The 27,699-nt window shown below is 39.6% G+C and overlaps 1 protein-coding gene and 1 pseudogene across 2 annotated transcripts in view; one reads left to right on the top strand and one right to left on the bottom strand.

The window, feature by feature from the left end:
- Positions 1-27,028, bottom strand: part of HERC6 (HECT and RLD domain containing E3 ubiquitin protein ligase family member 6) — a 52,713-nt gene extending 25,685 nt beyond the window's left edge. Inside the window, exons 1-12 of the mRNA XM_081161457.1 lie at positions 26,725-27,028; positions 24,361-24,520; positions 22,755-22,831; positions 18,631-18,858; positions 16,976-17,070; positions 11,489-11,616; positions 10,365-10,501; positions 9,752-9,819; positions 6,114-6,235; positions 5,390-5,449; positions 4,434-4,527; positions 1,370-1,559 (exon numbers count right to left, since the gene is read on the bottom strand). Of these exons, the coding sequence (XP_081017583.1) occupies positions 1,370-1,559; positions 4,434-4,527; positions 5,390-5,449; positions 6,114-6,235; positions 9,752-9,819; positions 10,365-10,501; positions 11,489-11,616; positions 16,976-17,070; positions 18,631-18,858; positions 22,755-22,831; positions 24,361-24,520; positions 26,725-26,917 (1,552 nt within the window). The 5' untranslated portion in view covers positions 26,918-27,028. The remainder of the gene's footprint in view (positions 1-1,369; positions 1,560-4,433; positions 4,528-5,389; positions 5,450-6,113; positions 6,236-9,751; positions 9,820-10,364; positions 10,502-11,488; positions 11,617-16,975; positions 17,071-18,630; positions 18,859-22,754; positions 22,832-24,360; positions 24,521-26,724) is intronic.
- LOC308568479 (eukaryotic translation initiation factor 1 pseudogene) lies at positions 13,303-13,642 on the top strand (annotated as a pseudogene). The gene has a single exon. The product of its transcript is annotated as a eukaryotic translation initiation factor 1 pseudogene (transcript).
- Positions 27,029-27,699: the final 671 nt, after the last annotated feature.

Genomic DNA, 27,699 nt, shown 5'->3' with positions numbered 1-27,699 from the left:
TCTATTCAGGTCAGGGCACATGCCCAGGTTGCGGGCTCGATCCCCAGTTGGGGGCATGCAGGAGGCAACTGATCAATGACTCTCTCATCACTGATGTTTCTGTCTCTCTCTCTCCCCCTCTCCCTTCCTTTCTCTGAAATCAATAAAGACATATTTAAAAAGAAAAAAAAAAGAAAAATAGTAACAACAAATGGAAAAAAGGGGAAGAGGGAAAAACTGATAGTTTCCAGAATATGATATACAAATGAACTGAGATATAAGAAAATCAGCACAACCCCATTCATAATGAGAACATTAAAATTAAAAGGTTCTTTTTTTCAGAATGGGAAAGGCCAAAGTTTGAGAACACTGTAGAAAAATGCATGGGCTGATGCTCTCATAGTTGTTGATGAAGTGTAAACTGATACATCCTCTGTCCAGGCTGCCAGTTCGCCCAACTCCAGGGCTGCATTTTACTTACACTACAGTGTGGCTGGTGGCCACTTAAAGTTGGGCAACATGGTGGCCCAGACTTCTTTGGAGGGTCATTTGGCAAAATCTCTCAAAATTTAAAATGCATATACAATTTGACCCAGTAATTTTGCATTCTGGAATTTTCCCTGGCTGTGTAAATTTATATATGTACAAAGAAATGCCGGTTAGCACTGTTATAATAGCAAAAGTTTAGAAACAGCTATTCATAGTATAGTCTCCCAATAGAATACTATTCAGCCATTAAATAGAGTAAGGCAGTTCTATAGGTCCAATAACAGAATGCTCTCCATGATATGCTTTTAAATGGGAAAAAGCAAGTTGCCAAAGAATGTGAATGATTTGCTACCATTAAAAAATGCATTTCTATATGTTTATATGTATCTTTCAAAGGTTACACAAGAAACTATATTCTGTAACTGCTTTCTGAGAGGGAAACCTGGTGGCTTATATTTCACTGTATATATCCTTTGTACCTTTTAAGCTTTGGACCTTGAACACTAGCTTAAAATTGTAAAAGGACATCCTATCATAGTGAATGAAACAAACAGCAAGAACACAAAGCTTAACATTTCTTTTTCGTCACCTCTGGTTAAAATGTCTAAAGTTTTAAAACAACATTAGCAAAAAGTTATAAAGTGGATTTATCTTGACTGGATCCTCTATGGTTATTACTCTAATGTCAAAGCCATGTCCAAGTCTAAGAATTACAAATGCCTTGTGTGATAGCAGTAAAGATTATAATAGCTTTAGGTTTATCTTTTCAATAATTCACATATCATGTACTCAAATATTTGTGTATTTTGAAATCTATCCAAAATTTACTACAACTTCTACTTCAGACGGTGACTCTCTATTGAGAGTTCAAATAAAGTAACATGAAAGTAATCAAACTTACTCAGGACTTGTAAAGATCGGTTACTCATTTTACAAACAGCCTGTGCAAACGGAACCACCAGACTTGCCCAGTTCCTAGAATCATGCATCACAGGACATTGTGGGAGCAGAAGGAAAACTGATAACGCTTCTCGGTGTGGAGAATGACATGGAAGAGCGCTGAGTAGATCATCCCTGAGACATGTAGTTATCTGCAGTTGAAAGAGGATCGGAGAAAGGCCCAGGATAAGTTTTGGGACCAGGGGTTTCACTCCACCACTTCCCAATTGGAATAACCATTTAGTTTTCCTAAAATCTGTTGTTCATCACTCCTTGCATCCCAAATGCCCCTGAAATAGTAAGAGCCATCCTCCCTATTTTATATTGGGGTGCATGAGGAAATAAAAGTGAAATCACATGTGCATGTATGTACTGAGTGACTCGTGGAAGCTGCTCAACTAGAAAGTGACAGAGCAGGGACCCATACCCAGATCTGTCTGATGGCAGAGAAAATGCCACATCTTCACCTCATCAATCCTGTTGCAGCTTCCTCCTGGGTTCACAGAGGGATGGCCTTTTCCAGCCTCCCCTGCAGTTAGGTGGGGCCATGTGACTGAGTTCCAGCTAGTGCAATGTGAGTGAAGGCGATGTGTGATACTTCGAGGCATGGCCCCCTGAATCCCCTCAAATGACCTGACATACTCTCCTTCCTAGTCTGCCAACCAAACACAAAAGATCTCCTGGAGGATTTAAGGGGCCCAGAGCCCAGAAGGAAGGAGCCTGCATCAGTCCTGAATTCACCTGTGCAGAGGTGGGAAGGGCAGCAGGTATGCCACCCCAAATATGCCACTCATTTCGAACTGATGGCAAGTAAGGAAAAAAAGACATAGAACAAGCTTTCTGGTTTCCCTCTATCTACCTGAAAACTGAATATAAAGTCCTTTTGTGAAGGTGTTCTCCTGTCCCCAACTCCCTATACAGGAAGGGGATAAGAGCCTTATCAGCAGAGAGGAGCTGGCACTGAGAAAGAGTCCACACAAACAAACCTTGCTGACTAGCCCCTTTCTACCATTCGCTTCTCCATGTATTTGCCTTCCCACAATTTGGTGCCTCTAGAAGTTCAAAGTCCTTTCCCTTTGTCTTATCACTTCTCTACAAAGTTATTGTGCTTTACTAAGATGCTATATAAGCCCATGTTCTAACCACCCCTTCAAATTTCTCATCACTGAGTGTATATGAAAGATGCACACGTGAATAAACTTCTGCTTGTTTTTCACCTATTAATCTGTCATTTCTCAGTCTTATTTGTAGGGCCCCAGTCAGTGAAACTAAGATGGAGAGAGGGAAAAAGATTCCGCCCCCTACAGGTGCCTCTTATTTGAAACCCTCATGGGACTATGATGTGGGAAAGAAATCTTCATTGTGTCAAGCCACTGAAGTTTAGAAGTTGTTTGTGACGACAGCTAGTGTTATTTATTCTCTTTAGTAGATCTTAGATACTCTTTACTATAGTTCTGCCTCTACGTGGCATACGGGTTAAGAAAGATGATATATGCAACAATAAACTGTAAAGTACTACATATTATTATTATTACATTAATGTCCTTAAAATTTGTTTTCTCAGATGTCCAGAACATGATTTCTGTGGAATGTTAGGAGGTGTATATGGCAAAATAATCACAAAGTCAAATACCTTTGAGAAAAATAAGGTAAAAAAAGCGAGGTTTTTTTTTGGTGTATGACAGAATCTTTGATTTGCTGATGTGCATAATAGTATGTAGTGTTTCCAAAGTTGTTTCACCAAGAACCCTTTCTTTCTTACGGAGCATTCTGTGTAATTAATGTTCTTTGGAACTTACGCTGGGAAAAGCACATCGAATCATCTCCCATCTCACCTAAATAAATTTACTTTTAAAATATACTTGATAACATATACTGTTCTTCTTCATCTTGAAAATAAAAATGTAGTGTCGAACTGCACATTAAGGAACACCCTCCCCCTTTCCCTTCAAATGTAGGAACCTGAAATGGTATAAAGGTGACTTTAAACTGAAGACTTCTGAGATACAGCCGATGCGGAAAGAAGCCTTCAGAGGTTCCCTCATCTGACTAAAGGCTTCCAAGACCCCTCCTCGAGCGGGTGGGGAAGCTTCAACTGCACTTGGATGAGAAACTGCATAAACAAACACTATCACAAGCTGTCACATCTTTCATTTGTCCCCCCAGAAACCCATTTGTCTGCCCTTGAACTCCATTTCTTCCCCATCTCTTTCCCTAGTACGTTGGGATATAAGCCCTCATCCCTAGCTGTTCATGGACTTTTCATTCAAATGCTTCCACATGCATGGGAATAAAACTTGTTTTCTGTGTTCCTGTTAATCTGTCTATTGTCAATTTGCAGGCCCCCAAACACATGAACCTAAATTGGTAGAGGGAAAGTTTTCCTTTCAACACAATAGAGAATTACAAAACATTAAATTGGAATAGACCTTAAAGATGAACTCAACTTATAGGTAAAGAAAATATCCCAAAGAGGATAAGGGATGAATCAGTAGCAGATTGTTCTAAACTAGAGTTAAGATTCATCTCAAAATAGAGATCAGCCTTTTTGGTCTCCCAGTCCAGGATTACCCTGCTTCTCAAACTAATGCTTTTTTCATGTCATGCTAGAGGTTATTTACCTCTCAAGCATTGGTTTTCTCATATTGAAAATAAAAATATTGTCAACTGTAGGAACCCGAAATGGTATAAAGGTGACTTTAAACTGAAGACTTCTGAGATACAGCTGATGCGGAAAGAAGCCGTCAGAGCTTCCCTCATCTGACTAAAGGCTTCCAAGATCCCTCCTCGGGCGGGTGGGGAAGCTTCAACTGCGCTTGGATGAGAAACTGCATAAACAAACACATTTAAGCATTCAAAAAGAAAATAAAAGTCAGCACCTAATACAGTGTCTGGAATATAGCAACGACAAAATGAACACTAGCCCTGCCCCCTCACTCAGTTTCCAACAAAATTAACCTGCAATCATATTGGTTCTCATAGGGAAATTCTATTGCTCTATTTTTCAAGTAAATATTGACTATTACCATATAGGAAATCCATTCCTTTTTTGTTAACTTCTCGAAGGTATCTCTTGCCATTTGTAAGTCCACATCAATGGAATTCGTTTCTCCAGATTCTCTTTGGAGACAAGAAATGCAATAAAACCCACATAAACAAATGGAAAGGAATATTTCTAAACTTCATATATCATTATTTAGTTTTATCTTAGTACATATCAGATATAAACTTTTTTCTTAAAGTTTGCCTCATTTCAAAATAATCCATTTCCTTGGCATAAAAAAACACATGAAATTTACATTTGGCTAAAAAAACATAGGTAACACTTTAGTGTCTCTACAGCAGCTACAAGTTTGGGCTGCAGTAACAGCAAAATTTTATATGCTGTGTCTGAGAACTGATAGCATTTCCCCCCTCTCAGGTTATCTTTTAATGGTTCTTAGTCACAGTACAGAATGAATGAACCTACAAGGAGGGGAAGAAATACAAGACCAAATATTGAACATTTTGCAAAGGAGTTATTTTAACTACTGGGTCAGGACAAGTGTCAAACCATATAAGAGAAAAGTTAGATTTTCCTCTGTAGTAGTGAGACTAAAGATAAGACAAATAGTATCTGTTTTCCTTATTGATCCCACCACAATAAAACTGCCATGTACAGCCTTGGCCTCTAAGTACCAAAGCAATGCGATGGTACTCATAGAAACAAAGATCCAGAAAAACACACCATTCCTTCCAGTCAGAGAACAGAGGAGGGCAGGGTCAGGAAGTAAACACTGTGAATTAGGAATTACAACTTAATAGGGGTCTAATAGAAAATCACTTTACAAAATGGAAGAATTCTGTAACAGCCCATGGAGTTTTCTATGCTGGAGTTTTTGTTCATAAACAAAACTCACAAACTGAAATGACTGACTCAAAAGATTCCATTTAAAAAATTTCCCAGTGTTTTATATGAAAGTAAATCTCATGTAAATATTACCTTTTCTTTAAAAAACTTGCAGTCAGACAAGCAGGAGATGAAAATATCATGTTTATTTCACTGCAAAAACAAGAACATAAGGATTAAGTCCTAATATACTATAAAGCATGCCTACTTTTATCTCATGTCTGAATATATAATTGATGATGTGGAATCATTATTAATGAAAATAATGATTCTTCTAAGAGTCCTCCAAATGCTGGTTATGCGTTATGCATGTGACTGCTGCATCTCACCAACAGCCTGCATAGTTGATTTGATCAGGTCATCTAGACTTACATAAAATCCATCCTTCTGAACACAAACTAGGAGCTCCAGAGAATAAACTATGAAGATATAAAAATCACTCCTGCATCTCATCCTCACCTAAGGGTGCCTGAGATATTGCATATCCTCAATACAGGGTGGGGAAAAAGTAGGTTTAGAGTTGTTTGTATGGAAAATAATACAATATTTAATAAGTAATAATACAAGAATAAACTCTGTTTTGTGAGCTCACAACTATAAACCCACTGTCCCCCCACCCTGTATACCTCTGTTAAGTCGACAATGAATTAGTGAATAAGTGAATGACTTCTTCGAACTAAGAGCCTGCAGAAGAGAATCACGGCTAAAATACAAATGCCTTCACAACAAAGCCAAACCCTCTTTCTTATGACTAGGATAAAATGACCATGGCTTCAAAACCAAATAAAAGTGGTAGATAATTATCGGACAGAGCCACCTCTTAGCCACTTCACGTTCATTACTTCCACTTGTCACTGCCATCCATTGTTCTGTCCTGGACTGGTTGATTCGGCTGATTTCTGGCAAGGTTTTCTTGGAAACATTTGTGGAACTAGTATCCTTCAAAGAAGAAAACTAAAAGAATGATCAGGAAAATACACATACATGCTGAGTAACAGATAACCCAGGAAAGCTTGTGGCACAGGTGGTAGATAGGACCAGCCCTCTTAGGCAATGGGGTTTGGAGAGAGGAGCTGTGGCATCAGACTTGTCTGGTCCAGTTCCTAGCTTTGGCCACTTTGCTTGGTCTGAGCCTTAATTTAACACTTAAAAAATGGGATAACACAAAATATTAAAAACAGGAACTTAGATACCTGTAGGCCAATATTTATTGCAGCATTATTCACAATAGCCAAAAGATGTAAACAACCCATGTCTATCAACAGCATCAACAGATAAATGTATATACATACAATGGAATATTATTCAGCCATGAAAAGGAAGGAAATTCTGATATATGCTATAGCATGGATGAACTTTGAAAACATTATGCTCAGTGAAATATGTCAGATACAAGAGGACAAATATTTTATGATTCCACTTATATTAAGTAGGAAAATTTATACACAAAAAGTGGATTAGGGGTTACCTGAAAATGGGGGTAAGGGGGAATGGAGAGTTAATATTTAATGCTTACAGATTTTCTGTTTGGGGTGATGAAAAAGTTTTGGAGATGGATAGTGGTGATAGTTGCATTCTACAACATTGTGAATGCAATTAATGCCACTGTATTTTCACTCAGAACTGGTTAAAATAGCGAACTTTGTTATATATATATATGCTACCACAATAAAAGAGATAACAATACCCAATACCTACATCCCTGGGATCTTATTAAGATTAAATTTTATTAGGTATACAAAGCTTTGTATTATAGTAGGTACTCAATGAATACTAGTTTCTTTCTCCTCTTTAATAAGCCACAGATTTTTACTTTTATATCAACAGTTTTTAAACTTCAGTGGGCAACCTGGTGATCTTGTTAAAGCATAGATTGCTGGGCCCATCTCCACCATTTCTGATTCAATGGGTCAGGGGTGGAGCTCAAGAATATGCATCTGGTAAGTTCCCAGTTGATGCTGATGCTGCTGGTTTGGGGTCCACACTTTGAGAACCATGGTTCTATACAATACTTGAAACCTAATGGCTCAGCTAGAGGTGTTAGAAATCACTGTCTGGAAAGAAAAATCAGTCTTTAATATAGTCTTCCAAAGACATTAGTGCTCTGTTCCATACTATACCTTGGCCCCCACTGAACTTGTAATGAGTCAGGAAATTTTGCATCACTGTTGTTTAATGCTTAAATAAAGACCTCTTGAAAAAGATGTGTAACCATGACTCCTAAAGTTCCCTCCAGCTTTTTTATCTGAGTCCTGGGTATCCCCTGTAGTTCAGTCATGAAGAAGCTTTTTTTCCTTCCACATCCCAGGAACCTGAGGACAATAAAGTGTTCCCTTCTGGCACCTACTTACCATTCCTCCTACTTTCTACTTCAAAATTCTGACTCCTCTGAAGGGCGTGACATCAGACTGTATCATCGGCCTCCCCTTCTTCTACAATCATCTCCCAATGCTGTAGTCACTACCCTTCAATCACTGAAAACTCCGGCACCTTGCTGACTGTCTTCCTTAGCACCACCATGCCTGTCATAATTCTTCTTGTCATTCTTGGCAACTTCAGAATTAACACAATTTATTCCCCACCTTGATCTCTCAGTTCTTGATCTCATCTCCAATCTTTTCCTCTGCTCCACCTCAGCCACTCATGCCCTGGATCAGGGTTTCTAAACGGATGCTACTGACATTTTGAGTCAGATAATGCTTTGTTGTGAGGAGCCGTTTTGTGCACTGTAGGATGCTCAGCAGCATCCCTGGCCTCTACACACTGGATGGCAGTAGCAACCACCCCCAACATGCAGTTATGGCAATTACTCACTCTCAGGCATCATTACTTTCTCCATATGAACTGGATCACTCTTACTGGCACACAAACATACCTTAATATTACCTCTCTAGGCAATAACAAAACCCTCCCACAGTTCTCTACTTCCCTTCACAACACAAGTCAAGACTTTTCATAGTCATTGTTTCCTTCGGCTCCCCTCCTATTCTCTGTCCACCCCACTAAGTCAGGTTCATCCATTCTCCCCTGAGATGACTCAGTCTTAATGAACAGAGCAAAGACAAACTGTGCTCATCTTTCTTCACCTCTCAGCAGGATGTGACAGCGTTGGCCACTTCCTCTTTCTAGAAAGTTTCTTCTCTTGGCTTGATGGGCCACCCTCCCCTGACTTCCTCCTGCCTCAGAAACTGGCCCTTCTCAGGCTCTTCTTCTGGCTCCTCCTCACTGCCTGACCTTGACATGGAGAGAAGTCTTCAAGACTGGAGTTTGTCCCCCTTCTCTTCTCATTTTCACTTTCTCTCTAGGTGACCTTTCATCCAGGCCCCTGGCTTTAAACACCATCTAGAGTTTGATACCATGTTTACATTCTAGTGCTGACGTCCTCCCTGAGCTCCAGATTCAGAAAACCAACTAAGCTCTGGATCTCCTCTCCAAGGCCATTTCACGATGACCCCACCTCACACACCTGACCTCACTTACATCCCTGGCTCCATCTTAGAGGATTCTTCACCCTTTCCCCCCACGCTCTGTCTGATTGGCTTTCTTTCTGTTTCTCACACAGGTAATCGCATGCGTGTGCCAGGCTTTCTACCTGTGGTTCCTTCCACCTGAAATGCTTTCTCTGGATCTAAGCTGCTCAAATGTCAGAGCCTCTCTGAGGCCTTCCCTGACTGGCATTTCTAAAGAAGCCCACCACAAACAACCCATTTTTGTCTTCTTCACAGCACTTGTCACTCTCTAACAAATCTTATTTATTTTGCATTTCCATGTTTATCATCTGTCCTTCCCTGTAGAGCCCAAACACCATGAATGAGGGCAACGTTATAAGATACAAACAATAGAATCCTTGTATTATCCACTTTCATCCCCAGCACCAAGAGCGGAGCCTGAGACACAGGGGGTGTTTGTTGGCCGACTGAATGGCTACGACAGAGCAGCCAAGTACCATCTCCTGACTATCCCCAGCAACACAGAGACCTTTGCCTCTCACCATTTTCTGTCCCAGGCGACACAGTAAGAGTCTATATGTCAAGTTTAGACACATTCCTGATACTAGAAAAGAGTACAAATTAGGAAAAAACCATATATGCTTTTGTCTTCACACAATGGAGGAAAAGAATGCCACCTAGAGTTGATATGAGCATTAAATGTGTTGATCCACTTGGGTACTCGGATTGGTGTGTAATGCATGAGGTCTACAATTGACATTACTCACTACTGTTATCATTTTTAGAATTCTTACTTAGTAATAAATAGTGGGAAAGCAATGAATTTGGGGTCTCATCTGTTAGAAAGCCAACTGAGGAAGTAAGAATTATGTAATATCTTTGAAAAGCATTCTAAGAGAGGACCCTATTATTTTAGTAAGAAATCTGAATATATACAAATGATGCAATACTCCAAATACCGCTCTGAAGTCCAGAGGAAAAAGGGGATTTTTAAAACAAGCGATACCTGATGAGTTGTCACAAAGTTGGCATATGTTCCAGCAAAAATGTGTTTGACTCGAACATCCGCAAGGTCTAAAAGAAAGTCATAAATCCATGCTTATTGTTTTTATAAGTAAAAAATAAATCTTTTGTTGTAAATCTAACACTAAAACATAGCATTTAAAAAATCTGATTATTACCAAGCTAAATTTACTTATTTATATGCAATTTATATTCTTCTAAATGGATTTTGACTACAAACAGCAGAAAAGATTACTTTTGAACAAGTTATATGTCATGTATTCACTTGGCTGAAAATTTAATTTCTCACACACTTGCGTCATGAAGTCAGGCTGATGTGCTTTAGAAGAGGTTTGATTAAATACATAAAAGGGTATTGCTCTGATGCTTAAGTAACTGATTTGGGATCTTCTTTTGTGTTACCTTAATCTTTAGAAAAGGTTACCAAATACTCCAGGAATTAATGTACAAGAAAAAAATGCATATTGTACAAAAGAAAAAAAACAGTCCTAGAGGAACCATAGTTCTGTGCACTCCTTTGAGAGGAAGCTGAATAATATTTCTCCTCCAGTGTCATCAATTAACCGAAAATCATGAGTTAGTGGGACCATTCATACCAGCATCAGAAATCAGGCAGCTAATGTCCAAGTCTTCTGTCCGGGCCTCTGGATGAGTTGCGTTGCTTGTGCAACTTGATCCATGACCAAAAGACACCACTTGACCAGTGGTGTAGACATATGCAAGGGTGTGATAACTGTAGGAGAGAGAATATATATAATGAAGACCAGGATACTCATGCTTTCTGAGAAAGACGATGTCTCTTATACACACACACAAAACAGATTTCTCTTACACGAAGTATGCAGCTCCCTTATCACCATGTCAGGGTTAGAGGGCACCAAATGATGTGGCTAAACAAATGGTCAGTGAATAGTAACTTACTACTAGCCTTAAAGGGAGAATATTATTGGTAGATCTTTACTATGGTTTTTATCATTTGTGTTTTAAATGCAGGTGTTTTATTTTATGAATTAGGTCGATGATACTCAAAGATTCCTCATAACTAGCTTATGAAAAACTCTGAATATATATGCAAATATACATCATCTACACGCATGAGCATGAGATTACCAAGTACTACTATTTTTGCTCTAAACCCACTTCCTACTCCCCAGCACCTAGTTAGGTGGTTTATACACAGTAAACCTCCAACTAATTCCTATTAAATAAATGAAATACTTAGATGAAAAAGAAGAAAAAAATGGAAAAATTAAACTGTATTTGAAAAAAGTAAATTTCAGAAAAGAAAATGATCTACAAAAGGGATAGTCATATTTTAGAGTTTTAAGTTTTGATAACATTACATATGAGTCTTTTCTTTTAAAAAAAAAAAAAAAAGATTTTAAATTATATTTTAGAGAGAAAGGAAGGGAGAGGGAGAAAGAGAGAGAAACATGGATGAGAGAGGGAAACACTGATTGGCTGCCTCCCACACACCACCTACCAAGGATCACACCACACCTACCTGGGATCGAGCCCAAAATCCAGGAATGTGCCCTGACCAGAAATCGAACCAGCAACCTTTTGGTGCACAGGATGATGCCCAACCAACTGAGCCAAACTGTCCGGGGCCATATGAGTCATTTCCAACTCATAAAATATAACAGTATATATATAATGTTTCTATTCATGCTTAAAAAAGGAAAGAGAAAAGAAAGGAAAAAAAAAAGCTTATTTTTACCTTCCACAATCTATCTGGGAAACCAGGCCACCAATCCTTTCCACCTGTTGTGGACCACTCTTCTTAGCAGTGGGGCTGTGTCCCAGCTGTCCAAAGCTATTATCTCCAAATGTGAACACTTTCCCATTCTGTTCAAAAAAGGAGAAACCAAACTAATCTCAGGTTATAAAAAAAAAGTAACTAAAAAGTTAGATTATGTATCTTAACAGTTATATGAGAGCACTATGTGAAATATAAGCTCTATATAAAGAGGAGAGGTCCTATATTTACTATTTCTAATAGTGAATATAGAGTTAACACATTAAACATAAAATATTATTGGTACTCCCTTAAAAATTAGGCACTTAATATATGTTTATAGAATGAGTGGATGGACAAATTAATTGGTTCAAAAATAACACTAACGTTTAAGTATAGGGTTCCTTTATTTATTTGTGCATTCTTCTCAAAATTATATCCTTTCAAAAGATGATTCTTTTTAAAATTTAGTTTTCAATTACAGTAGATACACAATATTATTTCAGGTGTACAACATAGTGATTAGACATTTACATACCTTACAAAGTGATCACCCCAGTAAGCCTACTACCCATCTGACACCATACATAGTTATTACAATATTATAGACTATATTCCCTATGCTGTACTTTACATCCCTATGACTATTTTTAGAACTGGCAATTATAACTAATTTTATAACTTCTTAATCCCTTCACCTTTTTTACCCAGTCCCCCAACTCCCATCCCCTCTAGCAACCATCAATTTGTTTTCTGTATCTATGAGTTGGTTTCTGCTTTGTTAGCTTATTTTGATTTTTAGATTCCACATATAAATGAAATCACATGGTATTTATCTTTCTCTGTCTGACTTATTTCACTTAACATAATACCCGCTAGGTCCATCCATGTCTTTGCAAATGGTAAGAGTTCACTCTTTTTAATGACCGAGTAATATTCCATTGCATATGTGTACCACATCTTCTTTATCCAGTCATCTATCAATGGGCACTTGGGTTGCTTCCATATCTTGGCTACTGTAAATAATGCTGCAATGAAGATAGGGTGCCTATCTCTTTTCAAATTAGTGTTTTGTATTTCTTTGAATAAATAACTAGAAGTAGGATTGCTGGGTCACATGATAGTTCTATTTTTAATTTTTCGAGGAACCTCCACACTCTTTTCCACAGTGGCTGCACCAATTTACAATCCCATCAACAGTGCACAAGGGTTCCCTTTTCTCCACATTCTCACCAACACTTGTTTGTTGATTTATTGATGATAGCCATTCAAAGGTAATATCACATTGTGGTTTTGAGTTTCCCTGATGATTAGTGATGTTGAGCATCTTTTCATAGGTTTATTGGCAATCTGTATGTCCTCTTTGGGGAAATATCTATTCAGGTCCTCTGCCCATTAATCAGATTGTTTGTTTTCTTGGTATTAAGTTGTATGACTTCATTATGTATTTTGGCTATTAGCCCCTTACCTTTGGCAAATACCTTCACTCATTCAGTAGGCTGTCTTTTCATTTTGTTGTGTGTGTTTTTTTTGCTATGCAAAACCTTTTTAGTTTAATATAGTCCCATTTATTTTTTCTTTTTTTCGCCTTGTCTGAGGAGACATATCCAAAAAAATATTGCTAAGAGCTATGTCAAAGAGTTTACTGTCAGCCCCAATCACTGAGCTGCTGCTGAGGACTCAGCAACCTCCTCCTTCAGTCCCCCTTGTTTCCCAATGCTCTGCTGCCCCTGCCCCCCACTTTCTCCCAAAGTAGCCTTCAGGCCTTTTCTCTGGAGGAAAAGGAATCCTATCATATGTCCACTATCCAGAACCTCAACTTGTCCTACCCCTTTGCTGATGCAAGTAAGGTTCATGATCTGCTTCCTGCTGGCACTGAGGATTATGTCCATGTAAGAATTCAACAGAGAAATGGCAGGAAGACCCTTACTACTCTCCAAGGAATCACTGATGAAGATGATAAAAAGAAACTAGTGAAGGCATGTAAGGAGAAATTTGCCTGCAATGGCACTGTAATTGAGCATCTAGACTATGGATAAGTAATTCAGCTGCGGCGACCAGCGCAAGAACATATGCCAATTCCTTGTAGAGACTGGACTGGCTAAGGGCAACCCACGGAAGGTTCTTGGGTTTTAAGTGCTTTTGGCTCACTAAAGCTTATGTGAGAATTTCCTTGCAATGAGCAGAATTTCCCTTCTATGCCTTGTCACAAGTTTAAAATGTTTTTTATTGATTTGAGAGAGAGAGAAAGAAAGAGAGGAGGGTGAGGGAAAGGGACAGACAGGCATCGATTTGTTGTTCCACTTATTTATGCATTCATTGGTTGATTCTTGTATGTGCTCTGACCAGGGATCGAACCTGAAACCTTGGTGCATCGGGGTGATGCTCTACCCAACTGAGCTACCTGGCCAGGGCCCCTCGTCACAAGTTTAAAAAACTCACAGCTTGTATAATGTAACCAACTGGGGTCTGCTTTTAACTTGGACTAGTGTAGCTCCTTCATGCAATAAATTGAAAAGAGAAAAGAAAAAAAAAAGTTTCTTGTCTGTATTCTTCTAGTAATTTTGTGGTTTCAGGTCTTACATTTAAATCTTTAATCCATTTTGTGTTTATTTTTGTATATAGTGTAAGAAAATGTTCTTGTTTTATTTTTTTGCATGCATCTGCCCAGTTTCCCCACCACCATTTATTGAAGAGACTATCTTTACCCCATCGTACATTCTTGCCTCCTTTGTCATAGATTAACTGACTATATAGGTGCGGGTTTATTTCTGGGCTTTCTATTCTGTTCCATTGATCTATGTGTCTGCTTTTATGCCAGTACCATGCTGTTTTGATTACTATAGCCTTGTAGTATAGTTTGATATCAGGTAGAGTGATACCTCCAACTTTCTTCTTTCTCAAGACTGTTTTGGCTATTTGAAGTAATTTGTGGTACTACATACACTTTAGGGTTATTTGATCTAGTTCTGTAAAAAATGCCATTGGTATTTTGATAGGGGTTGCATTGAATCTGTAGATTGCCTTGCATAGTATGGAAATTTTAACGATGTTAATTCTTCATATCCATTAGCATGATATATCCTTCCATTTATTTGTATCTTCTTCAATGTCTTGTAGTTTTCAGAGTATAGGTCTTTCACTTCTTTGGTTAAAGTTATTCCTAGGGATTTTTTTGGTTCAGTTGTAAATGCAATTGTTTTCTTAATTTCTCTTTCTTATATAGTTCATTATTGGTGTATAAAAATGCAACCAATTTCTGAATATTAATTTTGTATCCTGCTACTTCACTGAACTCATTTAAGTTCTAATAGTTTTTGGGAGGCATCTTTAGGGTTCTCTCTATATAGTATCATATCATCTGCAAATAATGACAGTTTTACTTCTTCTTTTCCAATGTGGATACATTTTATTTATTTTTCTTGTTTTACTTCTGTGGCAAGGACTTGCAGTACTATGTTGAACATAGTACTGGGTGGTAACAGCAGACATCCCTGTCTTGTTCCTGATCTTAATAAAAAAGTTTTCAACTTTTCACCATTGAGTATGTTAGCTGTGGGTTTGTCATATACTGTCTTTATTATGTTGACATATGTTCCCTCTATCCCCACTCTGAGGAGAGTTTTTATCATAAATGGATATTGGATTTTTTTCAAATGCTTTTTCTACATCTATTGATATGATCCTATGATTTTTATACTTCATTTTGTTTATGTGGTGTATCACAGTAATTGATTTGTGGATATTGAACCGACCTTCCATCCCAGGAATAAATCCCACTTGATCATAGGGTATGATCTTTTTAATGTATTGCTGAATTTGGTTTGCTAATATTTTGATGAGGATTTTGCATCTATATTCATCTATATTCATATGATGACCTGTATTTTTCTTTCTTTGTAGTATCTTTGTCTAGTTTTGGTATAAGGGTAATATTGACCTTCCCTCCTTTTCAAATTTTTGGAATAGTTTTAGTAGAAGTATTAATTCTTTCAACATTTGGTACAATTCACCTGTGAAACCATCTGATCCAGGACTTTTGTTTGTTAGGAGCTTTTTTTATTAATGATTTGATTTCGTTAGTTATTATTGGTCTGTTCAGATTTTCTGTTCTTCCTGAATCAGTCCTGGAAGACTGTATGGTTCTAGGAATTTATCCATTTCTTCCAGGCTGCCCAATTTGTTGGCATATAATTGTTCACAGTATTTTCTTATAATCTTGTATTTCTGTGGTGTCATTTGTCACTTCTCTTTCATTTCTGATTTTATTTATTTGAACCCTTTCTCTTTTTTTCTTAATGAGTCCGGTCTATCAATTTTACCTTTTTTCTCTTTTACCTTTCAAAGAACAAGCTCTTGGTTTCATTGATCTTTTCTATTGTTTTTTTGTTTGTTTTTAGTATCTATTTCATTTATTTCTGCTCTTACTCTAATTATTTCCTTCCTTCTACTCACTTTGGGCTTTGTTCTTCTTCTTCTAATTCCTTTAGGTGTAAGGTTAGATTGTTTGAGATTTTTCTTGTTTCTTGAAACAGGTCTGTATTGTTATGAATTTCCCTCTTAGAACTGCTTTGACCATGTCCCATACATTTTGGCTCACTGTGTATTCCTTCTTTTAGATGATTCTTGATTAAAACAACTCTAGCTTTCTCTTGTTAACTAAGAATGATATAATCCAAACATGCTTTTCAAACAAATAGTAAAGATTATTTTAGATATTTAGTCTTTAAATAAACATTTCAACCACACAGTTTTCAAGTCTACAACTTATTGCTATGGAAAAAAAATCCATTACAATGGAATATATTATATGGCCAGTACAAAAAGGGGAGGGAAATATTCAGGAAGTCAGCTCATATCTGTACCAAGCAAGAAGTGGAACAAAGTATGTTCTAGCCTGTAATGTGGGTTATTGAAAACTGTAAAAATTACTTTGTGCCTCTAAAATAATTTTTACCTGTAGAACCACATTATGAATAATTACTAAAAGGATTATCCCCCATTAATCTAATTTAGTAGGTACCTAAAAATATATCCTAGCCTGGCTGGGCGTGGCTCAGCTGTTGAGCATCGACCTAGGATCCAGGAGATCAGGGTTTGATTCCCCGTCAGGGTACAAGCCCGGGTTGAGGGCTCGATCCCCAGTCTGGGGTGTGCAGAAGGCAGCCGACCAATGACTCTCTCATCATTTATGTTTCTATCTCTCTCTCCTTCTCCTTTCCTCTCTCTGAAATCAATATATACTTAAAAAAATAAAATAAATATATCCTAAAGCTAAAATTACCTTTTGTTAGAGGATCTTGAAAATTTCATGGTTTATACTGGGTTACTTCTCCTCTTAAAAGTTTGTACACTGAACAGATATGTTGATATATTGATCCACATCTTGCTTTCAACAGTAATCAGTAACTGCACCTTGTGGTAACATTTGCCTGGGATTTTGAAACACAGCAAGACATTTTGGATTACCTGGGTAAGCACTGCAGTGTGTTCATAACCACAGCTGATATAAATCACATCTAGAATCTTCAGCTTACCAACTGAACGAGGCTTGTGGCTTTCCACTGTTGAAAGAAAGCAGAATTTCTAGAGTATAAGAGGTGGACTCAGATATCAAGAATTTTTATATTTTTATAGTTTTTAATACTTTTATTATCTTATAATTCATTAACATAATTTTTAGAAGTGAATAAATAATCAGAGTTATTATAAAACAAAGGGAAAGCCTTGCTTTGGAAAAGCAAAGCAAAGCAGTGTATTAGCACTTATTTCTGGAAACTATTTAATCTTCTGGAATGCCTAACTTTATTGCCCTGGAAAGCTAAGCTTTAAGAACTTAATCCTAATCATAGTGTCATCATGTTGTATTCATTTCTGTCACACAGTAGGTATTCTGCAAATACGTAATAATAACAGAGAAAATAAAAGAACCTACTTCATGCTGACAGTGTTAAATGAAATTAGACGTGCTCAGCATGGTACTAGCACTAAACAGGTGCTAAAGATATGTTAGCTGAATGTAAAAAATTGAACAGAGGAGGACAGGGTCCATGTGGAAGACTTCACGGTGAGTTTTGTTTAAAGATTGCCAAAGGAACTGGTTGCTTCCACTACTAACAGGCTTCTAATCCAGTGGTTCCTAAACTTTGCTGCACACAGAAGCACCTGTGGGATCTCTGTTAATGACTGATGTCTGGCTTCCATCCCCAGACATTCCGATTTAATTGATATAGGGTCCAACCTGGACATTGGGATTTAAAAAAAATATATTGTATCTTTTTTTATTTCAGAGAAAGGAAGGGAGAGGGGGAGAGAGAGAGATAGAAACATCAATGATGAGAGAGTCATCATTGATCCACTGCCTCCTGCACGCCCCCGACTAGGGATTGAGGCCGCAACCTGGGCATGTGCCCTGACCAGGAATCGGATAGCAACCTCCTGGATCCTAGGTTGATGCTCAACCACTGAGCCACGCGCGGCGAGGCTGGGCATTGGGATTTTTAAATGCTCTTGTGGTAGACAAAATAATGGCCTCCTAAAGATGTCCATGTCCTTTTCCCAGAGCTTGTGAACATGTTAGGGTACCTGTCAGAGGGGAGTTAAGAAAACAGATGGAATTAAAGTTGCTAATCAGTTTACCTTAAGACAGGGAGATCATAAGAGTCCTTTAACTGAAGGAATGGGAGGTAGAAAAATCAAAGTCAGAGTAATGTGACTTGAGAAAGACTTAACCAGCCATTACCAGTTCTGAAGAAGAAAGGCGCAATGAGTAAAGGAATGTAGGTGGTTTCTAGAAGCTGGAAAAGGCAAGAAAATGGCTATAGCCCTAGAGCCTTCAGAAAGGAACACAGCCCTGCTGACACCTTGATTTTAGCCCAGTGAGACCCACATCAGACTTCAGACCACCAGAACAGTAAGATAACAAATCTGTGTTGTTTTAAGCCACTAAGTTTGTGATAATTTGTTACAGCAACCATAAAAAATTAATATAGTCCCCAGGTTATTCTGATGTGCCATAAAGTTTGGGAACCATTGTTCTAACCTCTGAGATTGCCCTTTGCAGAGTTGGTCTTCCAACTGGAAAGAAATAATAATTTACTGCAAGAACAAGACTATCTCCTTACCTGGGACATTTTTCCCACTGAGGGCCAGCTGTCCTGCATTGTTGTTTCCCCAGCCAAATGAAGTCCCAGTGAGAGACAGGGCAAAGCTGTGGGCTCCTCCTGCAGCCACCTGAGCCAGGGGGATCCCCTCCAGGGACTTCACCCTCTGTGGACTGGCTTGGGAGGGGACATCCTTCCCCAGGCCCAGCTGACCTTGGCTGTTCTTTCCCCATGAAAACACTTGGCCATCTACAAAAATAAAGAAGAGGAATTCAGAATTGTACACACATTGGAATACCAAATTCAAATAGAAACTACCACCTTAATTCTAAAAATCTTTGAAGAATAAAACAGGTATAAAGGAGGGTCAAGTATTCTGATTAAAGGAAAGGGGGATGGTCAAGATCGTCTTCAAAAGTCCCTTCCAACAACATCCACTCCTCTTCTCCTTCCAAGTAAAGAAAAACTGTGTTCTTTCAAGTGCTCAGGCCAAAAACCTTGGAGTCATCCTTGACTCCTTTCTTCCTTTTACATCCTCCAATCCAGTAGATCCTAAAGTCTCTACCTTCAGAGTTTATACAGACTCCAACTACTTCTCACCTCCCCAATTGTTAGCATTATTAGCGGCCAAGCGACCATCATTTCTGCCCTGGAAAATTACAACAGCACCTTGCTGGACTCCCAGATTCTACCTTTGCCCCCAGCAAGGTGTTCTCCAAAGAGCAGCCAGAGCGATCTTTTAAAAATATAAGTCAGATAGAACCCTTTAGGAGCTTTCTATCTCACTCAATAATAGACTCACAAGCCCCAGGTCCCCCGTACTTCCCATGACCGCTTCTCAGACCTCATCTGCCCCTTGCTCATGCCTCTCCAGATGCCCTGCTGTTGCTGAGCACACCCCTGGGCATGCCCCCTACCTCATCACCTTTGCTTTTGGATCTTTCTTCTGGATCATGGTCTTAGCATCATGTCTCTTTTCTTCCCTTCCTTTTGGTCTCTGCTCATATGTCACCTGATAAGAGAGAGTTTCCCTGACCTCCTTTATAAATAGAAAGACCCCTTTCCTTCGCCCAAGTACTTGCTTTCTGTCCTTACTCTGACTCACTTTTCTTCACACCCCTTATCCCTATCTGTTATATTACATAACAATTTGTCTCTGTGTTTAAGGTTCTCTTCGCCTTCTTCCCTTCAGAATATATGCTCCATGAAAGCAGGGCCTTAGGTTTGTTCACTGCTATATTCTCTTTGCTGGAAACATTGCAGGCACTTGATAAATACTGTAAAATGATTCCATGCGGGGACAAAAACCAACATTTTATGTTGAATTTGACCAGCAATGGATAATTAATATCAGGTCAAAAATAAAGTTGCTCTAATGCTTAATTAGTTGCCCAGAGAAATGCCAACACATCTCAGATTTTTATGTTATTATATCTAATTTTTATTTTGAACTCTTCTAAGTTATTTCTATCACTGAAAAGAATTTTTGAGAGCACACTGCAAATGTTAAACTCTCATGAAGATGTATGAAAACTCATAGTTCACCATAGCAAATGCGTTGAGTGCTGGGTTCTACACAGTTTTTACATTCGAGACCAATGTAAAGACAAATCAGTACCTAAGGAAATAATTCAAATCATTTCAGTCATTAAAAAGGACCATTTGCGCTCAGCTGGTGTGGTTCAGTGGTTGAGCATCAACCCACAAACCAAGAGGTCACTGGTCCGATTCCCAGTCAGGGCACATGCCCAGATTGGGGGCTCAATCCCCAGAAGAAGGCAGTTGGTCGATGTTTCTCTCTCATCAAAGTTTCTATCTCTCTACCCCTCTTCCCTCCTCTCTCTCTAAAATAAATAAAAACACATTTAAAATAAAATTTAAAAAAGAAGGACCATTTGAAACAATACTGATGCACTTTGAGGACATTGTGCTAAGTGAAATAAGTCAGACAAAGACAAATGCTGTATGATCTCACTTATATGTGCAATTTTTTTTTAAAAAAAAACCCCACTCACAGATACTAAGAACAGATTGGTGGTTGCAGAAGGTTGGGGATAAAATGGGTGAAGGGAGTCAAAAGATACAAACTTCCAGTTATAAAATAAATAAGTCATGGAAATGTAATGTACAGCATAGTGACTAGAGTTAATAATACTGTACTGCATACTTGAAAGTTGTTAAGAGACTAAATCTTAAAAGTTCTCATTATAAGAAAAAAAATTCTGTAGCTATGTATGGTGATGGATGTTAACTAGACTTGTGGTGATTATTTCACAGTGTATACAAATATTAAATCATTATGTTGCACACCTCACACTAAATAATGTATGTCAATTATACCTCAATAAAAATGTACATGTTCTAATTTTAAAACAGAAGAACAAAAGAAAGGAAGGAAAATACACTGTTTATTGTACCCTATCTGCTACAGACTGTAGAGGATAAATTGTGTACCTTCTCTCACTGAATCTCCTAAACAACCTTTAAATTAGGCATCAATATTCCTACAGATGAGAAAATTGACACTCAGCAAAGTAAAACTTGTCTTAGATCGAATAGCTAGAAGAGGTAGATAGAAGGAATCATACTATAGCCATGTGACTGTCTTGGTTACACAGCCTACATGGTACAGTCATTAAGAACTTAGGGTTGGATGTAAACAAGTATAGGTCCAAATCCCACCTCTTCTATTAGTGTGTGAGCCCAAATATCCTCATTTCTGAAATGAGGATGCAGATAATATCTAGCTTCTGTGTTTGTTTTAAAATTTTTTATTGATCTTAGAGGAAGGGAGGGAGAGAGAGGAAGAGAGAGATTGAGGTGAGAGAGAAACATCGATGTGCCCTGACCGGGAATCTACCTTCCACTTTCTGGTGTACTGGACGATGCTCCAGCCAACTGAGCCACATCTGCCAAGGCCCTAGCTTCTGTGTTTTAGGCGATTACCCGAGACAGCACACAGAAAGCACTTAACAGTAGGGGGCACATAGAAGGCAACCAAGAAATGTCGGCTCTCCATGGCGTCTGTGGCACAACTGCAGTTATGCATAAGAAACCACCTGGGGGACACACAAATCCTACATATCTCTTGCAGGGGATCAGAACATGCCACTTTGGGATAAAGATTATTTTGAGCTGAAGGCAACTGAGAATTAATAGATGCAGAAAGAGTTCTCTGCCTTCCTTTTACCCACCCAAAAGCAAGGCATACATTTCCTTTTGTGAAGGCATCCTCTCCTGTACCAGGAATGGGAGAGGGACCATCAGCAGAGATGGAGAGTCAGCACTGACGTGAGGGAGCATAAACAACCCTTAGTAAAATAACCCTCATCTTCCCTTAATTTCCCCCACCTATTTCCAAGTCACTTTCCCACAGTTTCTCTCTTCTAGCCCAAACTTCCTTTCCTTTGTTAAAATGGTATATAACCCCAGAATCTAACCACTTCTTGAGTTTCTCTTCTTTTCTGTGAATTCCCATGCATGGAAATATCAATAAAAAGTATGTGCCTTTTCTCTTAGTAATCTGTCTTATATTTGTAGCCCCCCAGGTACTGAACCTAAGATGGTAAAGGAAAAGTTTTTCCTCCCTGACACTCTCACTGAGAAATGGGTAAAGGATCGAGGATGTTGGTAGAAAAAATGTAGAGGGCCCAGAATTTGGAGACTGCCTCCTCTGGGACCGCATGCGTTAATAAAGGTCTCCTTTCGCCTCAAAAAAAAAAAAAAAGGTAGAGTCACGATTTTGACATCTTGACTTTTCTTTCTTTGATCTAGGTACAAAAGATAACTAGGCTTTTGTCTATATGAGTTTGCCAGTGTAGGCAAGCAATTCAGCATAAGGCGCAAAGTACTGGAAATAAAACCAATACTGAGTTCTGAAAGAGCCAGCCAATCAGGTCATGCATGCAGAGATGGTCTTTATGGCAGTGAAATATAAATTAGGCAATACTTACTTAGAGTATAAGAAGAACAAAGAATATTGAAAAAAATATGAAGAACAAAACATCTTTTGAAATCTGGAGAGTTAAAAACTTCTAAATGCATTAAAATGAACCCCAAAGCATTAAAAATCAACAAGTATCACTTGAATTAAAGAAAATTACTTTTTAAGGACACTTAGGAGATCAAAAAAAAGCCTTTTTTACCTTCTGATAATGCCAGGGAATGGTAGTCTCCACAGGAAACTTGTATTATTCTTACACCATTCAGAGTTTTTATCTTCCTATAATAAAAATGATACGTAAAAAAAAAGATACAAAACCTATTAATTGTTCTTCAGAATGGATCACCTAGTAAACTACAGATATCTAAAACATCCCAGGTATCATGTTTGGTCTAGGAAGACAATTTTATGCCCTTGTATTTCTGTAGAATCTTTTTTCCAAAGCTCTGAACTGTTTTAACATGACATCAACATGTACAAAGGTACAGGGCAGAATCCAAAACAGTACGTAATGTAAAAGTGATTTTTACTGGACCTTTAATGTATTATTTAATACACTAACTTTTATTCTATACTTATTGGTCTAAAAGAAAAATAAATTTCTTCATACACATGTAGCACAGGGCTTTAAAATTTATAGAACACTGTCACCTACATCACCTAATTTAAGCCCCGTGAGACAAACCATTGGGTTGAATTGCCATTTTTGTGGATCAAAACACAACTATCAGCAATTTCACACAGTTGAAACTAGTGGAACTCAAAGAAGTCATATATGTTTCAAGTTGTAGAATTAGACTCAAACCTTGATCTTTCCATTCCAAGTTCAATGGTCACTCCTCCAAGCCACAGCTATTTCTCACATGATTTAATGCCCATGGGAGGCAACATGGTAACTTCCTAGTATTAAAGAGCATGCTTTTGAACATTTCCAAAGTGTGTATAATTCATGAACACAAAATTCAGATTGCTTATCATATCATTTGTCCTAGAAAGCTGTTTGTGAGGATATGATTTCCCCCCCTACATTTTACTAAGTAAAATATTAGGACCCAGTGGCTTATAACAAAAAGTTTATGCTGGGAGAGAAACTTTTCTTTCTCCAATTTGGGTGCAGTGATTGGGGAACTGCAATTAATTGAGAATAAACAGATTAACTGGAGAAAAGACATGGTTTATTTATTTGTACACATGGGAGCTCCCAGTAATAGAAACTGGAATAGCCTGAGTGAAGGTTTATAATATTAACATAATGAAAGCGGGGGGTGGGGGGGTTAGAACTTCGATGGGAGAGTATGGATGTTTCTATTGTTGCTTTTTGTGTGTGTGTGTTTGATGCTGACTGGGCAGTCTGTCTTCACAGCAGCTGAATTCACAGGAAACTCCTTGCCAGAAGGGTTAACGGCAGCTGAATTTTAGGAGGCACTGCTTTAGTCAGATAGGGAAATTCAGATAAGACTGCTTTTCTGCATCTTCAGTAGCTCAAATGTTTTTACTTTAAAATAATATTTATGCCAACTTGGGGGAGGGGGGTGGTGTCCAAGTGGTATAGTCATTCCCAATAGATTAGATTAAGACCGGAGGGTCACATGTTCGAATTTCACCGAGCCCTTCCTCATAGGCTGCTACATAATCACTGGTGTTACAAGTTTTTCTCTGCCTCCTTCCCGCAGCACACTGTAATGGCTGAGGTTAGAGACTGTTTGTTCCCATAGTCATCTTTGTACACTGGCACCTTGCACGGTACCTGGCAGGTGTGACCAAAAAATATTGAATGAATGAATGAATGAGTGAACTGAAACACTTACTTAGGAGTAAAAATTATTTCCTTGAATTCCTCAATCCCCAGCTGGCCTTCAGAATCAGCTCCCCATGCAAACACCCTTCCTTTGGGACAAACAGCCAGGGAGTGCTCCTTTCCACAGCTCACGAAACTGACGCGTAGAGTTTCCAAAGCCTTAATTTGTTCTTTTGGAACAAAAACAAAGCAAAACAAAAACCCAGAGATTATTAATTTAACAGAAAGTTCAAGATAGTACTTTCCTTCAAAAAGAAGGGTCATTTGGATTGCTTGTCTCTTGCAAAAGGCTTTTAAATTAAGGACTAACATCCATGCTAAAGGTGTGAAGGAAATAGCTCAGCAGGTCTTTATGTTAATATAATTGGTATTCAAAAGGGCGGGAATCGTGGAAGAGGGGAACCTGTAGGAACTGTGACACTTGAGCTAATGTTTTTTCTACGATGGTGGTAGCAAACCCCAGCAAAATAAAGGGAGCCGGAGAGGAGGTGGGATTGCCTCCACTCTATTCTTTCGGATCCTCAACCCTGAATAGGGAGAAGAGAGAATTAATCCCTTGCTCAGGAGGAAACAAGCAGGGCGCCTGTCTCATGAGCATGAGAGGCAGACTCCAGGTCTTCTCACAATAGAGTGCGGTAATGTGCCTCTAAGTGGGCCAAATGGCCCCCCAAATGAAACCCTGGTCACATTTCCCTACACGCCAATCTAGCCTGTTTCCCAAAGTGTTGTCTCTGCATTAGCAAAGGTTTGGAGTTAAGTACAGCATTACCAGTGAAGTTTTTGTTATCACACGTTTTCTTTTAAAAAACCTTTGTGATCTTAGCCTTTTCAATGATTTACTTTCAAACTGTGCAACAATTTAAAAATTTCCCAAAGATTCATACACTCACAGAAGTAGAAACTGCTACCACCTTCCTAAAGAACACTTTAGCATTAAGTATCACCTTGCCCCCCTCATTTCCACCTGAAGGGGATCAGGATGTGCCACCCCAAAATATGCCACTTTGGCATAAGGATTATTTTGAGCAGAAGGCAACTGAAAATCCACTGATGCAGGGAGAGTTCTCTTCCCTCCCCTCACCCACCGAACAGCAGAGCATAAATTTTCCTTGTGAAGATGTCCCCCCTCTCCTGCACCAGCAAGAGCGACTCATCACCAGAGATGGCACTGAGATGAGTCTGTATAAACAACCCTTAACTAAAATAACCTTTGTCTTCTATTAGTTTCCCCCATATCTTTCCAAGTCACTTCCCCACAACTGATCATCCCTCAAAGCCCAAACCCCCTATTTTTGTTAAAATTGCATATATGCCCCCCAGTCTCACGACTTCTTGAGTTTCACTTCTTTTCTGTGAACTTCTGTGCACCGAAACTATGGATAAAATTGTACGCTTCTTCTCTTGTGGATCTAAGCTCACAGGTCCTCACAACACGAACTAAGAGGGCAGAGGAAAAGTTTTTTCTCCCAGACACAACACTCGGAATTTATTCTTGGTAAGTAATCAAAAATTTCATCAAAGATTAATCATAATATTATTTATGATTAAATCATAATATTATTTATAAAATAATAATCATAATATTATTTATAAAAGCCCCTAATGAAAAAAAGCCCCCACTAAGTTCCACAAAAGGAGAATAATTTAAGAGCCTGGAACGTTACGCAACAATTTAAAATGTATTTTCAAAAATACATATAAAAAGGCATTAAGTTCATGATATTATGTTTGGTAAAAATGCAATTTACAGAATTATATAAATACTGGGCATACAAAGCTGTATAGTGACATGATTTTATAAAGATTAAATATATAATACCAAAAGTACCCCCCGAACCCAACAAAAAAGTAATGCATTAAAATATTAAGAGTTGTCTTTGGGTGTTGGAATTATAGGCGATTTCTTCTGCTGTGTTTCTACAACAGTTAGTAATTGTAAAAGTGTATATGTATATATATACTATATATATAATGCATAATTTTTAATATATAAATATATAAAAATATATAATATTAAGAAAAAAGACGCCCTAGGATATTTCTGAGGGAGCTACCGGCGTCCAACCCACAAACCACCATTGGAAGCCGCCGCTGCAGAGACTCGCGCAGGCGAGGGCGGGGTGGCAAGGCGGCGGGAGGGCCGGCGGCGCCGGGGCCCCTCGGACGGCTCAGCCCGGCCACGGTTTCTCTTTCAGTTTTTCTCTCCGGGGGAACTGGAAACCGAAACTAGCCGCGGCGCGTCCGGAAAGCGAAACTGCTGGAGCTGCGCTGGGCGGCGCGCAGCCGCGGCCCCGCCTCCCGCGGCGCCGCAGCGCCCAGGCTCCCGGCGCCCCGCGCGCCCGCGCCGCGCCCTCCCCGGGGTCCCCGCGCTCACCCGGCCGGTCGCCCAGCGGCGCGCCCCTCCGGCCCAGCTGGCCGCGGCTGTTGTCCCCGCACGAGTGGACGGTGCCGTCGCTCAGCAGCAGCAGCGAGTGGCGCTCCCCGCTGGCCGCCTGCCGCAGCTCGGCGCCGCCCGCGGGTTCCCGGCGCTGCAGCCTCCGGGCACCGGCGCCCCAGCAGAAGTACATCCCGAACCCGCGCCCCGCGCCCCGCGCCTGCCACCTGCCCAGGTCTGGCTGCTCTGTCTCCCCCGGCTCCCGAGGGCTACTGACGCGAGGTTGGACGGGTCGGCCCCACCCTGGTCCCAGCCTGCCCCGGGACTCGCCCCTGGAGGGCTGCCCTGGCGTCATCGGGACACCTCCCGGCGCGCCCACCGCGGGCTCCCGCGGGAGGGCGGAGGGCGGAGGGCGGGGGCCGAGGAGCGGGAGGGGCCGTCGCGCTCGGCTCCGAGGGCAGAGCGCCTCGATTTACCTCTAGCTGAGCCGCTGGCGCGCTGGGGGACTTCGGGCAAGTGACTTAACCATTCTGTGCCTCACCTACCACGTCTGTGAAATGTGGACCGTAACACAGCGACTCTGATATGTTAGGACAGTTTAACGGAGAATCCTTAACGCGTCCAAATAATTCCTAGAGTGCTCGATAAAAGCCGCTGAGTGCCAACCCCCTGCCAGACTGGTTTCGGCAGTAGAGATGCAGAATCCTGATGGCGCTTCCACTCTCCTTTTTACCAACAGATAAATAAATACTTAGCGTAACGTCAAGTAGCAACATGAAGAAAAATAAAATACTAAAGGGATAGAGGGTGGGGGCAGGAGGAGGATGCTGGCACTAAGGTGATATCCTGGAGGGGGGAAGAGAAGAAACGCTCACATGCAAGATGTCTTGAAAGTCAGAGTCCACAGATTTGCTGATGGATTGGATTTGGGGCTGGTGGGTCAGGAGTCCAGCCTGGTGATAACTGAGATGCTTG

Source organism: Miniopterus schreibersii, assembly GCF_964146895.1.
Source record: "Miniopterus schreibersii genome assembly, chromosome: 1".
Lineage (NCBI taxonomy): Eukaryota > Metazoa > Chordata > Mammalia > Chiroptera > Miniopteridae > Miniopterus > Miniopterus schreibersii.
This window is presented reverse-complemented; position numbering and strand designations above follow the sequence as displayed.